Source organism: Amblyraja radiata, chromosome 25 (assembly GCF_010909765.2).
Source record: "Amblyraja radiata isolate CabotCenter1 chromosome 25, sAmbRad1.1.pri, whole genome shotgun sequence".
In the NCBI taxonomy this organism is placed as follows: Eukaryota; Metazoa; Chordata; class Chondrichthyes; order Rajiformes; family Rajidae; genus Amblyraja; species Amblyraja radiata.
In genome coordinates, this window is record NC_045980.1 from 31,316,116 (window position 1) to 31,330,803 (window position 14,688).

At 46.4% G+C, this 14,688-nt stretch overlaps 1 protein-coding gene across 2 annotated transcripts in view; it reads right to left on the reverse strand.

Moving 5' to 3' along the window:
• LOC116987583 (sodium- and chloride-dependent GABA transporter 1-like) overlaps positions 1–14,688 on the reverse strand; it is a 55,297-nt gene that overhangs the window by 12,355 nt on the left and 28,254 nt on the right. Inside the window, exons 1-3 of one of the 2 annotated variants that reach the window (XM_033043736.1) lie at positions 8,097–8,492; positions 3,211–3,421; positions 424–556 (exon numbers count right to left, since the gene is read on the reverse strand). In XM_033043736.1, coding sequence (XP_032899627.1) covers positions 424–556; positions 3,211–3,421; positions 8,097–8,121 — 369 coding nt within the window. In that variant the 5' untranslated portion in view covers positions 8,122–8,492. Of the gene's footprint in view, positions 1–423; positions 557–3,210; positions 3,422–8,096; positions 8,493–14,688 lie in introns of those variants that run through there. The other variant, XM_033043735.1, reaches the window with a different exon arrangement.

Below are 14,688 nucleotides of genomic sequence, written 5' to 3' on the forward strand. Positions count from 1 at the left end.
ATTCCCGTACTGACCTTTCTGTCCGGGGCCTCCTCGACTGTCACGTGGGGCCGCATGCAAATTGGAGGAACAGAACCTCAAATTTCATGTTCATAAGTTATAGGAGCAGAATTAGGCCATTCGACCCATCAAGTCTACTCCGCCATTCAATCATGGCTGATCTATCTATCTTTCCCTCTCAATCCCATTCTCCTGCCTTCTCCCCGTGGCCCCTGCCACCCGTACTAATCAAGAATCTATCAATCTCTGCCTTAAAAATACCCATTGACTTAGCCTCCACACCCGTCTGTGGCAATGAGTTCCACAGATCCACCACCCTCTGACTAAATAAATTCCTCATCTCCTTCCTATATTATCATGCAAGCATTTAAATTGGCCCAAGGGTCCGAAACGCCCACCCCACTCACTTCAGCTTCTCCTCACCTTTCCAGATGATTTGACTCCTTTGAATATACAGAAATAAACAATGATCCAAGATAAGATCAGAAGGCCAAACAGGTTCCACTGCATGTTGCCGAGCTGCTCGATCCCACTGCTCATCCCCAGCAACCTGTAACTGTTCAAAGAGTCAACTTGCAGAGTTTTGTTTCACTCCCATCACAATACTTCAATCGTACTTGATTTCTCACAGTGGATTAAATTCATTTTTTCTATTCAGTGCAGCACAAGAGTCTTTACACATAAGCATTCAGATACATCTTAGATAAATGTCTAATGGGAGTGAGGGGTAACCTTTTACACACAAAGGGTGGTGGGTGTATGGAACAAGTTGCCAGAGGAGGTTGTGGAGGCAGGAACTATCCCAACATTTAAGAAACAGTTAGATAGGTACATGGATAGGACAGGTTTGGAGGGATACGGACCAAATGCGGGCAGGTGTGTCTATTATAGCTGGGGCAAGTTGGGCCGAAGGGCCTGTTTCCACTCTGTATCACTCTATCTCAGATACAGTACAAGCGTATAGCAGTAGTACAGTGAGACAGTATACAGAGTCGCCAGTATACGGGCAACAGGTTTGTTTATAGGCAGTGGTGCAATGAACACCCAAGCTCCATCACAGAGACAGAATAGGCTAGAGTGTCACTCTTCACACAGAGCCGTCTGGGATATATATGTTGTAAGAGTCACCGAAGATAGACACAAAATGCTGGAGTAACTCAGCGGGCCAGGCAGCATCTCTGGAAAGAAGGAATGGGTGAAGTTTCGGGTCTAAAAAAAAGGCTCTTGACCTGAAACGTCACCCATTCCTTCTCTCCAGAGATGCTGCCTGGCCCAGAGTTACTCCAGCATGTGGTCTATCTCCAATGTAAACCAGCATCTGCAGTTCCTTCTTACACATATTGCAAGTCTGCATGCATGGAACAATCTGCCAGAGGAAGATTGGTACAAATATGAGACTTAGAGGGCGGCGCAGTAGCGCAGTGGTAGAGTTGATGCCTTATTCATGTTCGGCACAGACATTGTGGACCGAATGGCCTGCTCTTGTGCTGTACTCTTGTTGGCTCTAGTACAGAGGAGGAAAGAGGGACGGCACCATGGCGCAGCGGTAGAGTTGCCACATTCCAGCGCCAGAGGCCTGGGTTCCATCCTGACAACATGCAGTGACCATTTTGTCAGGGAGTGCATTTCTAAGGTGGAAAATTATGTACAGAAACATTATTAACGATGGAGATTTGTTTTTAGGTTGATGAATAATGACAAATTGCAAAGGCTTTGGAATTCTTGAATATTCAAGAAAGCCTCCTTTAATTGCAAAGATTCAATAATATTCTCAAGTGTCTGCACCGCAGGTCATGTTTTTCCAACTGTTCACTATGTTCTCACGGGAATCACTGACTCACCCAGATGGGAACCTCTCTTCCATTGAGAGAAGTGGAAATTTCCGTGTTGTCAAACAACATCTGGATTTCTGCCCATAAGAACTAAAAGTTCATAACATTGAAGGAGTCACTGGACAACCACTAGGTGGCACAATAGTCGGCTTCTCTCCTCGCCTCTACCATGTTTGAAAACTGCAGATGGGTTTCGACACAAAACTGTCTGAAGTCTCGACCCAAAACGTCACCCATTCCTCCTCTCCAGAGATGCTGCCTGTCCCGCTGAATTACTTCAATTTAAACCCCAGCGTATCTGCAGTTCTTTCCTACACAAGGAACTGCAGATGCTGGTTTACACCGTAGATAGGCACAAAATGCTGGAGTAACTCAGCGGATCAGGCAGCATCTCTGGAGAAAAAGGATGTGTGACATTTTGGGTCGGGCCCTCTACACATTTACCCTTCCAGCAGCGGGCAAGATTATTGGGCCCAACACTTGCAAGCTACATTATCATGAGGGGTTATAGGATTAAGGGATATGAATGGGGCTGTGAGACTATGGGAGGATTTGAAGGGGCAGCACTGTGGTGCAGTGGTAGAGTTGCTGGTTCACAGCGCCAGAGAACTGGGTTAGATCCCGGCTACAGATGCTTTCTTTAAGGAGTTTGAAAGTTTGCACGTTCTCCCCATGGGTTATCTCCGGGTGTTCCTGTTTCCTCCTACATACCAAAGATGTGCAGGGTTGTCGGTCAATTGACCTCTGTAAATTGTGCTAGAACTAGTCTACGAATGATTGCTAGTCGACCTGAAACGTCACCCGTTCCTTCACTCCAGAGATGCTGCCTGTTGCGTTGAGTTACGCAAGCATTTTGTGTCTATCTTAAATGAGTCGGGACATCCACACACTAAACTAATGGTATGTCATTGTGAAAAAATCGTCACGAAGGCCCTGTTTCCATGCTGTATCTCTACAGCTGACCTAACCTTTGGGTCTCGACCTGAAACATCACCCATTCCTTCTCTCCATTGATGCTGCCTGTCCCGCTGAGTTACTCCAGCACTTTGTATCTATCTTCAGTTTAAACCAGTATCTGCAGTTCCTTCCTACACCAACCTCTTTACGACACATTTGCAACACTTTTGAGGATTAATAATGTAAATAGGTTGGGATGTGTATGAAGGAACTGCTGAAGTCTTAAGAGGATATCCACCTGAAATGTCACCCGTGCCTTCTCTCCAGAGACGCTGCCTATCCCGCTGAGTTACTCCAGCATTGTGTGTCTACCTTAAATTAGTCAGGACATCCACAAACTAAACTGTGAAAAATACACCCCAAACAGCAACTGTTCACTCCAGCATATTTTTTACCTTGTACCTCTCTCTCTTATACTTACTCAAAAAACTGCTGACTGGCGGATTCGAGATGGGTGGCGTTCCTAGCAAATCCATCCGAGCAATTTTCCACCACGTTCCACGTGTTGTTGCAGCTTTGCCAGGGAAATGTGGCCCGGAAGGAGTTGAAGAGGTAGTACAGAGCCCACGTGATTATAACATTGTAATAAGTACAAAGCAAGAATGAAATGACAACCGTTGCCACGCCGACACCTGCACAGCATCAAAGGGAAAGTCATTAACAAAAGAAATGTGAGGTGGGAACAAACCACAGGCCACATCTGCGCCTCGCACGGAGTCAACAGGAGGCCGGCACTCCAACACGAAGACTTGCCCGCGGACCAAAAACACTAACAGTCAAACTTCACCTATTGATAAGATATTGCCTGGAAAGGAAGCAAAACAGAGTCTTTCATTGTATCTCGGTGCAAGTGGCACTAAGAGTTCTCCCCTCATAATGTGCAGGAAGGAACTGCTGATGTTGGTTTACACCGTAGATACAAAATACTGGTGTAACTCAACAGGTCAGGCTGCATCTCTGGATAGAAGGAATGAGTGGCATTTCAGGTCGAGACCTTTCTTCAGACCTTCTTCAGTCTGCAGAAAGGTCTCAACCCCAAACGTCACCCATTCATAGAAACATAGAAAATAGGTGCAGGAGGAGGCCATTTGGTCCTTCGAGCCAGCACCGCCATTCATTGTGATCATGGCTGATCGTCCCCTATCAATAACCCGTGCCTGCCTTCTCCCCATATCCCTTGACTCCACTAGCCCCTAGAGCTCTATCTAACTCTCTCTTAAATCCATCCAGTGATTTGGCCTCCACGGCCCTCTGTGGCAGGGAATTCCATAAATTCACAACTCTCTGGGTGAAAACGTTTTTTCTCACCTCAGTCTTAAATGACCTCCCCTTTATTCTAAGACTGTGGACCCTGGTTCTGGACTCGCCCAACATTGGGAACATTTTTCCTGCATCTAGCTTGTCCAGTCCTTTTATGATTTTATATTTTTATTCCTTCTCACCTCTTAATCTTCTCCCCTCAGGCAGAAGTTTATAGAAGTGTGTAAACGCACACTTCCAGATTCACGGACATTGTCTGCTTTGATCTATCGTTTACACACCTTACCCTTCCACATATCTCTAGACTCCCTCGCCCCTAACTCTGTCTGAAGAAGGATCTCAACCCAAAACGTCACCCATTCCTTCTCTCCATAGATGCTGCCTGTCCCGCTGAATTACTCCAACATTTTGTGTCTATCCAGTTTCTTCCCAGTTGTTATCAGGCAACTGAAGCATCCTACCAACAATCAGAGAGCGGCCCTGAGCTGCTATCTACCCAATTGGAGACCCTCAGATTGCCTTTGATCTGACTTTATCTTGCACTAGATGTTATTCCCTTTATCATTTATCTGAGGACGGCTCGATTGTAATCATGTATAATGTCGTGTGATAGGAGTAGAATTAGGCCAGTCGGCCCATCAAGTCTACTCCGCCATTCAATCGTGGCTGATCTATCTCTCCCTCCTAACCCCATTCTCCTGCCTTCGCCCCATAACCTTTGACCCCTGTACTAATCAAGAATCTATCTATAGAACATAGAAACATAGAAAAATAGGTGCAGGAATAGGCCATTCAGCCCTTCGAGCCTGCACCGGCATTCAATATGATCATGGCTGATCATCCAACTCAGTATCCTGTACCTGCCTTCTCTCCATTACCCCCTGATCCCTTTAGCCACAAGGGCCACATCTAACTCCTATGTTCAAGAAGGAACTGCAGATGCTGGAAAAATCGAAGGTAGACAAAAGTGCTGGAGAAACTCAGCGGGTGCGGCAGCATCTATGGAGCAAAGGAAATAGGCAACGTTTCGGGACGAAACGCTGCCTATTTCCTTCGCTCCATAGATGCTGCCGCACCCGCTGAGCTTCTCCAGCACTTTTGTCTACCAAGAATCTATCGATCTCCGCCTTAAAAATATCCGCCGACTTGGCCTCCACAGCCTTCTGTGGCAAAGAAGTGGTATAGTCTCTCTGCTGACTGGTTAGCACGCAACAAAAGCCTTTCACTGCACCTCGGTACATGTGACAATAAACTAAACTAAATAGACTCATGCCAGGTATGAGTCTATTTAGTTTAGTTTATTGTCACTACTACCGTCCGGGGGGGTCAGACGGTAGAGTGCTTTCGACTTTACTTGCCGTGCATCTAAATATTGTTCCAGGAAATCTCTGTAGGTAACAATTACTCCAAATAAAAGCTCCCTCCCACTCAAATAAGACGGGTGTGGGGGATAAAATTATTTAGGCAATGCTTTAGAAACGTCCATTAGGTGTTCTTCTATAATGCTCCGTTAACTTTTCCCCCCAAAATAAGTATGACTAGAGATATTCTACAGATGTTGTTAAACCGGAAAGTGTGCAGGAAAAACTAACGAGGATGTTGCCAGCACGCAAATGCCTGAGTTATCGGGGGGAGGTTGAGCAAGCTAGGACTTTATTCCTTGAAGTGCTGGAGGATAAGGGGTGATCTTATAGAAACATAGAAAATAGGTGCAGGAGTAGGCCATTCGGCCCTTCGAGCCTGCGCCGCCTTTCAATATGATCATGGCTGATCATCCAACTCAGTATCCTGTACCTGTTTTCTCTCCATACCCCCCAACATACCATCCCTTTAGCCACAAGCGCCACATCTAACTCCCTCTTAAATATAGCCAATAGAGGCGTACAAAAATCATGAGAGGAATAGGGTCGTGGAATCGAGAATCAGAGGACACAGGTTTAAGGTGAGTGGGGGGAAAGATTTAATAGGAACCCAAGGGGAAACTTTTTTTTACACAAAGGGTGGTGGGTGAATGGAAAGAGCTGCCAGACAAGGTAGTTGTGGCAGGTACTATCACAATGTTTGAGGAACATTGAGACAGGCACATGGATAGGATAGGTTTTGAGGGATATGGGCCAAGCGCAGGCAGGTGGGACTAGTGTAGATGGGGCATGTTGGTCGGCATGGACATGTTGGGCCGAAGGGCCTGTTTCCATGCTGTAAGACTCTATCACTCTCTATACTCAGCATTTGCACTTTTTTTTTTATCTGCACCTTCCCTGTAGTTCCTGCACTATATTCTGCACCCTGTTTGCTTTCTCTTTCGCACTGCCCTATGTACTGTGATACGCTTTGCCTGGAATGCATGCAAAACAAAATATTTTACTGAAATTTGGTTCTCGTGGTTCACGTGATACTTATAGACCTACGGCAGGTCTCAGGAAGTGGCTGACGGCAAAACACAAAAGGGAAACCAAACGAGTCTAGTACACGGCATCGTGGTGGGTAAAAGCTTCCTGTGAGTCCGACTGTCGTGCGCTTTAGACTTAAAGAGATGCAGCGTGGAAACAGGCCCTTAGTCCCACGCTGACCAGCAATCGCCCCACACACCAACACTACCCTACACACTAGGGACTGTTTACAGACACTAATTAACTTAAAAACTGGGATAGACAACATGCTGGAGTAACACAGCGGGCCAGGCAACATCTCCGGAGAAAATGGATGTGTGATGTTCCGGTTGGAACCCTTTTTCCAGAATGAAAGTATAGTGTGGGGGGGGGGGGGACACCTTTATATCTTTGGTATAAACCAGCATTTGAAGTTCCTTCCCACATATACCCTACAAACCTGTACGTCTTTGGAATGTGGGAGAAAACAGAGAAAACCAACGCAGGTCACGGGTAGAACGTGCAAACTCCGTACAGACAGCACCCGTGGTCAGGATGGAACCCGGGCCTGTGGCGCTGTGCTGCAGCAACTCTACTCCTGCGTCACTGGGCCGACCTTTCCGATTGGGTAGATTTAGATGCCTGCCCTTATTAGGTCTAATGTGGTCCTGTATATACTTGGAGTTTGTCCGCTCATTGGGAACTGAATTTAACTAGCACCTGAAACACAAAAGGGAAAGACCACTCTTTGTTGAAGTTACAGTCTGGGGTCTAGCTGATTCTTGAATCCAACCTCCTTTCTGAAGAAGGGTCTCAACCTGAAATGTCACCCATTCCTTCTCTCCAGAGATGCTGCTTGTCCCGCTGAGTTACTCCGGCATTCTGTGTCTATCTCCTTTCCTAAAATGTGTGCTGAAGATGCCCTGATAAAATGTGGCAGCTGTAATGGTGCATTAAAGGCGAGAAGAGAAAGAATCAATCATCAAGCGGCAAAAATAAAATCTAGCAGCACAAATGAAAACAAGGAAGTCAAGGCACAAATATGTGGACTCGGGAAGCACAAGATATTCCAGAGAAAAATGAACAAATAAAATAACAAACACCAATGTTTGGAACCCAAACATCTAATTAATAAATATCTTGATTCGTACGGATGTCAGGGGTTATAGGGAGAAGGCAGAAGAATGGGGCTAGGAGGGAGAGATAGATCAGCCATGATTGAATGGTGGAGTAGACTTGATGGGCCGAATGGCCTAATTCTGCTCCTATCACTTATGAACCATGTAAAATCGGCTAAACCATCGAGGTATCACACAACGTAGCCCGTGTCATGACCTTCGGGATGGATTTACTGAGTGATACCGCTAAATATTCAACAAAAAAACATTAAAGTGTAAACACTATAGGGTTTGAAAAAAAACAAAAAAACATCTGATAATTAATAAACCATTCACTGGAAAGGCCAAGATGACCCCTGGCCAGGTTGGCTTTGTGACAGTATTTCTCCCCAAACCTTGAATTGCTAAGCCCGGACTTTGACGGTAACAGATTCCCACCAGATCACCTGGCGTCAGCAGAAGATTTTTTTAAAAGAATCGTTAAATTTATCCTTACAATCTGCTAAATGGCGTCATGGCAAAGAATCAAAGAAAAGCACTAATCTCAATATCATATGTACCTGTCAGGAACTCATCCAAAAACATGAAGTGGAAAGTTGGAATGGCTTTGTTTTGTGCTGTCAATTCATGATTAAAATGGGCAAACAAGAATTCACATCCAAAGATTGGATTTGAATGTCATTGTAATACGTGGAGATCAGGTAACAAGGTAATAAATAGTTGTTCGTGTTTATTTTTCCTCTGCCAAGAAAAAGCAAATATTTCACATTACTTTATCTTGAAATTTCTCATGGAGTCAACATCCGTGGAACTGGCAAGGTTAATAGCAAGTACAATTGTGAGTTGACTGCATTACAGTGGGCCATTATATTAGGGTGGCGCAGTGTGGCACCGCTGGTAGAGCTGCCTCGCTACACCCGACACCCATGTTTGATCCTGACCCCAGGTGCTGTCTGTGTGGAGTTTCCATGTTCTCCCTGTGACCACGTGGGTCTATTCCGGGTGCTCCGGTTTCCTCCCACATCCGGATTATAGAAAGAGTGAAAGGAATTCCAAAGTACAATTATTGGCTAATTGCATCTGAAAACAATGGAGATGTGAGGGAGATGTGGAGCTTTGTGGAAGGTCCAGTCTGAGTGAATGTTTATCATGATCGAACTAAGCAAGGCGCAATATTAATTCCAGGTGGCAAGTATTAGACCCCAAGGACAGCTGTGATAAAACAATGTTACAATGAGGACAGAACGCAGATGAAGAAAGAATGCAGGTACATCATAGCATACGATGAGCGTTTGACGGCACTGGGCCTTTACACGCTGCAGTTTAAAAGGACGAGGGGTGCCTCATTGAAACTTCCAAATAGTGAAAGGCCTGGATAGAGGGGATGTGGTGACAATGTTTCCACTGGTGAGAGAGTCTTGGACCAGAGGCCATAGCCTCAGAATAAAAGCACATACTGTACCTTTGTTAAAGGCGATGAAGAGGTCAGAAAGTGGTGAATCTGTGGAATTCATTGCCAAACAAGGCTGTGGAGGCCAAATCAGTGAATATTTTTATGGTGGAGATTGACAAATTCTTGATTGGTTACAGGTATCAGGGGTTATGGGGAGAATGCAGAAGAAGGATTGTTAAGGGCTTGGACACGCTAGAGGCAGGAAACGTGTTCCCGATGTTGGGGGGGGGGGGGGGGGGGTGTCCAGAACCAGGGTCCACAGTTTAAGAATAAGGAGTAAGCCATTTAGAACGGAGACGAGGAAACACTATTTCTCACAGAGAGTGGAGAGTCTGTAGAATTCTCTGCCTCAGAGGGCGGTGGAGGCAGGTTCTCTGGATGCTTTCAAGAGAGAGCTAGATAGGGCTCTTAAAAATAGCGGAGTCAGGGGATATGGGGAGAAGGCAGGAACGGGGTACTGATTGGCAATGATCACATTGAAAGGCGGTGCTGGCTCAAAGGATCGAATGGCCTACTCCTGCACCTATTGGCGATTGTCTAATGGGGTTGAGATGGAAAGATAGATCAGCCATGATTGAATGGCTGAGTAGACTTGATGGGCCTGAATTTATAATGGGAAACAAGGAAATGGTAGAACAGTTAAACGAGTACTTTGGTTCTGTCTTCACTAAGGAAGACACAAACAATCTCCCGGAAATACTAGGGGACCGAGGATCTAGTGGGAGGGAAGAACTGAAGAGAATCCACATTAGTCAGAAAATGGTGTTAGGTAAATTGCTTGGACTGAAGGCAGATAAATCCCCAGGGCCTGATGGTCTGCATCCCAGAGTACTCAAGGAGGTGGCCCTAGAAATCGTGGATGCATTGGTGATCATTTTCCAATGTTCTCTCGACAATGTTCTCTCGACTCTAGTTCCTGTGGACTGGAAGGGAGCCAATGTAACTCCACTTTTTAAGAAAGGAGGGAGAGAGAGAAAACGGGGAATTATAGATCAGTTAGCCTTACATCAGTAGTGGGGAAGATGCTGGAGTCGATTATTAAAGATGTTATAGCAGCACCTTTGGAAAGCAGTGAAGGGATCGGTCAAAGTCAGCATAGATTTATGAAGGTGAAATCATGCTCGACTAATCTTGTGGAATTCTTTGAGTATGTAACAAGTAGAATGGATAAGGGAGAGCCAGTGGATGTGGTGTATCTGGACTTTAAAAAAAAGCCTTTGACAAGGTCCCACACAAGACATAAGTGTGCAAAAGTAGAGCACATGGTATTGGGTGTACGGTATTGACATGGTCAGAGAACTGGTTGGCAGACAGGAGGCAAAGAGTAGGAATTAACGGGTCCTTTTCAGAATGGAAGGCAGTGACTAGTGGGGTGCCGCAAGGCTCGGTGCTGGGACTCCGGTTGTTTACAATATATATTAACAATTTAGACGAGGGAATGAAATGTAACATCTCTAAATTTGCGGATGACACAATGCTGGCTGGCAGTGTGAGCTGCGAGGAGGATGCTATGAGGCTGCAGGGTGCTTGGATAGGTTGGGTGAGTAGGCATGCATTCATAAGTGCTTTGCACCTCCCCTGCTCCACTCGTAATCTGTTGAGGGTCTTCCAGGTTGGCCATGGGAGGTCGTGCCCGCTGGCGAGGCATTCAGTCGGAGTGATTCCTCTCTCCATCCAGTCGTGGGCTCGTGTGTTGAGCTGGTTCCATTCAACTTTCCAGATGTTGGTCCTTGCTGTTTCTTTGGTTGTCTGGAGAGGTTGGACTGTCTGCAAGAAACTGGCTCTGGATTTCAGTCGGGGTGGAGGTGCTGTGTGTCCGTGCAGGGGGTGCCTGGTATCGATCTCCTGTGCTCTCCGCTCGTCTTGGGCGACGATGGATCGTCTGATATGGGGGGGGGGGGGGGGGCAATACCAGCTAGGGCGTAGAGGCATGGGACTGGCGTTGTCTTTATGCATCCCGTGATAATGCGGCAGGTGTCGTTGAGGGCTGTGTCAACCAGTTTGGTGTGGTGGGAGCGGCTCCAGCTTGAGCACGCGTATTCAGCTGTGGAGAAGCACAGGGCTAGGGCAGTTGCACGGATGGTTGGTGGATCAGCGCCCCACTTTGAGTTTACCAGTTTGCGCAGGATGTTGTTGCGAGTGTTGACCTTGGCTTTGGTGTTCTGAAGGTGGGTTTTGAAAGAGAGTGTCCTGTCGAATGTGACTCCGAGGTACACGGGGTGGAAGTGGTTGGAGAGTTTGTGGCCATCCCATGAGACGTTCAGTTGTTTTCCTGCATCTCGATTTTTAAGATGGAAGCTGCATAGTTGGGTTTTTGATGGGTTGGGTTTCAGGTGGTTGTTATTGTAGTAGGTTGTCATCTCTTGGAGGGCGCTTTCCAGGACAGACTCGATCTTCTGGAAGTTCTCCTGTTGGGTGGTGATGCAGAGGTCATCAGCATAGATGAAGCGGCGGCATTGTGGGGGAAGTGGTTGGTCGTTGGCGTAGATGTTGAAGAGGAGGGGGGCCAGTACGCTGCCTTGTGGTAGGCCATTCTTTTGGGCTTTCCATTTGCTCTTCTTGTCGTTTAGTTGAACGAAGAAGCACCTGTCGTTGAGAAGGCTTTTGATGACTTGGCATAGTTCGAGGTCACCAGTCATGTCTAAAGGTTTCCTGATCATGGTGCGGTGCTGGACAGTGTCGTAGGCAGCGGTGAGGTCTATGAAAGCTGCTCCGGTGATGAGTTTGCACTCAAAACCGTCCTCAATGTGTTGGATGAGGTTCAGTAGCTGCCCGGCACAGGAGCGGCCAGGGCGGAAGCCAGCTTGATCTTTAGTAAGCTTGGAGTCTATAAGTGGCATAAGGCGTTGGAGTAGTAGCCTCTCGTAGAGCTTGTAGGTGATGCAGAGGAGGGAAATGGGTCTGTAGCTCTTTGGGGATGATGGGTCCTTTCCAGGTTTGGGAATTGCGACAGTCTTGGCCTTTCTCCATACAGGTGGAGTTGTTTTCTGTGCCATGCACGAGCTCAGCATTGCTAGGAGCCAGGTCTTTGCTTTAGGTCCAAGGTGCTGTATCATTTCCGTCAGTACATCATCGACTCCTGCTGCTTTCCCAGGTTTCAGCATGCTCATTGCAGCTTCGAGTTCTTCTAAACTCCAGAGTAGACAAGCCCAGCCGCTCCATTCTCTCAGCATATCACGGTCCCACCATCCCGGGAATTAACCTTGTGAACCTACGCTGCACTCCCTCAATAGCTAGATGCAAAGTTCAGGAATGTTTGTAGGATATATGAGCTCTAGCAATTATAGTATTTGTTTACATTGTGGTCACATTCGGAAGTTTCTTTGCTAGCCTCTCCAATGGAACGACAAAAGTATTTACTTTCATATGTGCAAAATTAGATACAGTTGCTTCGTTAAAGCGCCAGAGACGCATGATCGATCCTGACTACGGGTGCTGTCTATACGGAGTTTGTAGGGTCTCCCGTGACCGGCACATGTTTTCTGTGGGATCTTCAGTTTCTTCCCACACTCCAAAGATGAGCAGGTTTGTAGGTTAAGTGGCTTGGTAAAATTATGTGTGGGATAGCGTTTGTGTACTGGGATCACTGGTCAGCCTGGACTCAGTGGGCCGAAGGGCATGTTTCCGCGGTGTATTTCTAAGCTAAACCAAACTCAGGAAGGGAAAAATAAATATCAGAGGCCGTAGCTTTAAGGTGAAAGGGGCAAAGTTTAAAGGAGATGAACGGAGCTTTTGTTTTAAAATACAGAGGTTGGCGAGTGCCCTGAATGTGCTGCTGGGGTTGGTGGTTGAGGCAGATAAGATACAGGAACTCGTGTTCAAAAAGGAACTGCAGATGCTGGAATATCGAAGGTACACAAAATTGCTGGGGAAACTCAGCGGGTGCAGCAGCATCTATGGAGCGAAGGAAATAGGCGACGTTTCGGGCCGAAACCCTTCTTCAGACAGGATACAGGAACTCTGTTGGACTTCTCTGATATCGCTGGTCGCTGCAGGGTCGAGTCATGGATAGGGATGGTAATGCTGTCATCTGATAAATGATGTTTGCAAACGGCAGGGCAGTTTTGTCTACGCAGTACTTTGCAACAGTGATCATAGAAAATAGGAGCAGGAGGAGGCCATTCGGCCCTTCGAGCCAGCACCGCCATTCATTGTGATCATGCAATAAAAGCTCATTTTTCGAGAAAAAGAGGCAGATATTAAGAGACTTATGGATAACCATATGGATGTGTAGGGAATGGTGGGATATGGAATCTGTGCAGGTGCATCTTGACCCGAAATATCACAGTATCCATTTTCTCCCGCAGCTGCCTGACCTACTGAGTTACTCCAGCATTTTAGACTTTAGAGATATAGCGTAGAAACAGGCACTTCAGGCCACCAAGCCCACGCCGATCTGCGATCACCCCGTACACACTCACTATCCTACACACTAGGGACAATTTACAATTTTTACAGAAGCCTAATTAACTTACAAACCTGCAAATCTTTGGAGTGTGGGAAGAAACCAGAGCATCATGCAAATCCCACGCGCTCACAGAGAGAACATGAAAACTCCACACCTGTGGACAGGATCGAACACTGCGCCACTGTGCTGCTATTTTGAGTCTATCTTTGGTATAAAGCAGCATCTGCAGTTCCTTGTTATTAGTTAAGAGATGATCTTGGCATCAGGTTTGCCACAATGTGGGATGAAGGGCCTGTTCTTGGGCTGCACTGCTCCATGTTCACATTGATCACATGCCATGATGCACATTGAATGGCGGTGCTGGCTCAAAGGGCCGTATGGCCTACTCCTGCATCTATTGCCTATGTTCCATTTAGATCGCACCCTTTCTGATCCTGCCAGCCGTTCAGATTTTTAATATTCCACGTGAACAAGGCAGACCGAACCGCAGTGTAATGCCTCACTCTTTCACAAACGCAGCAAGAGTTAAACTTTGCAGTGCACATCAGCTTACATCACTGGGAATGCACGTTCCCAGCCAGCAGATAAAAATCAGTCAGTGAAGAAAAGCTAATTCTCCACAGTAATTAATCTATGCTGCGGAATAATTGTAACGTGCCTCATTGCAGAACAAAAAGTGCAGAAAGGAGCAGCACGGTGGCACAGCAGTAGAGTTGCTGCCTGCCAGCGCCAGAGACCCATGTTCGATCTTGACTATGGGTGCTGTCTGTACGGAGCTTGTATGTCCTCCCTGCGACTGTGGATTTTCGCCAGGTTCCTCCCATTTCCCAAAGATGTGCAGATATGTAGGTTAATTGGCTTCTGTAAATTCTCCCTCGTGTGTGGGATAGAACTAATGTGTGGATGGGCTGAAGGGCTGGTTTGCACGCTGTATCTCTACACTAAAAATACCCAATGACATGGCCTAAAAAGCCATCCGTGGCCATGAATTTGACAATTTACCACCCTCTGGTTAAAGAAATTCCTCCTCATCCTCATTCTAAAGGTACGCTCTTGTATTCTGAGACTGCGCCCTCTGATCCTAAACTCTACCACAATGAAACATTGTATCAAAAGATTGATCGGTCATAAATTACTACACATCTTTCTAGTGCGGAGGTCCAGCCCTCTTAATCAACGATATCCAGTAAAATCATTCATCAACTGAACAGTCCTTTGGATTTATTAAACTCCAATTAACTGCATTTGTGAGGAAGGGTCCCGATCCGAAATGTCACCTATCCATATTCTC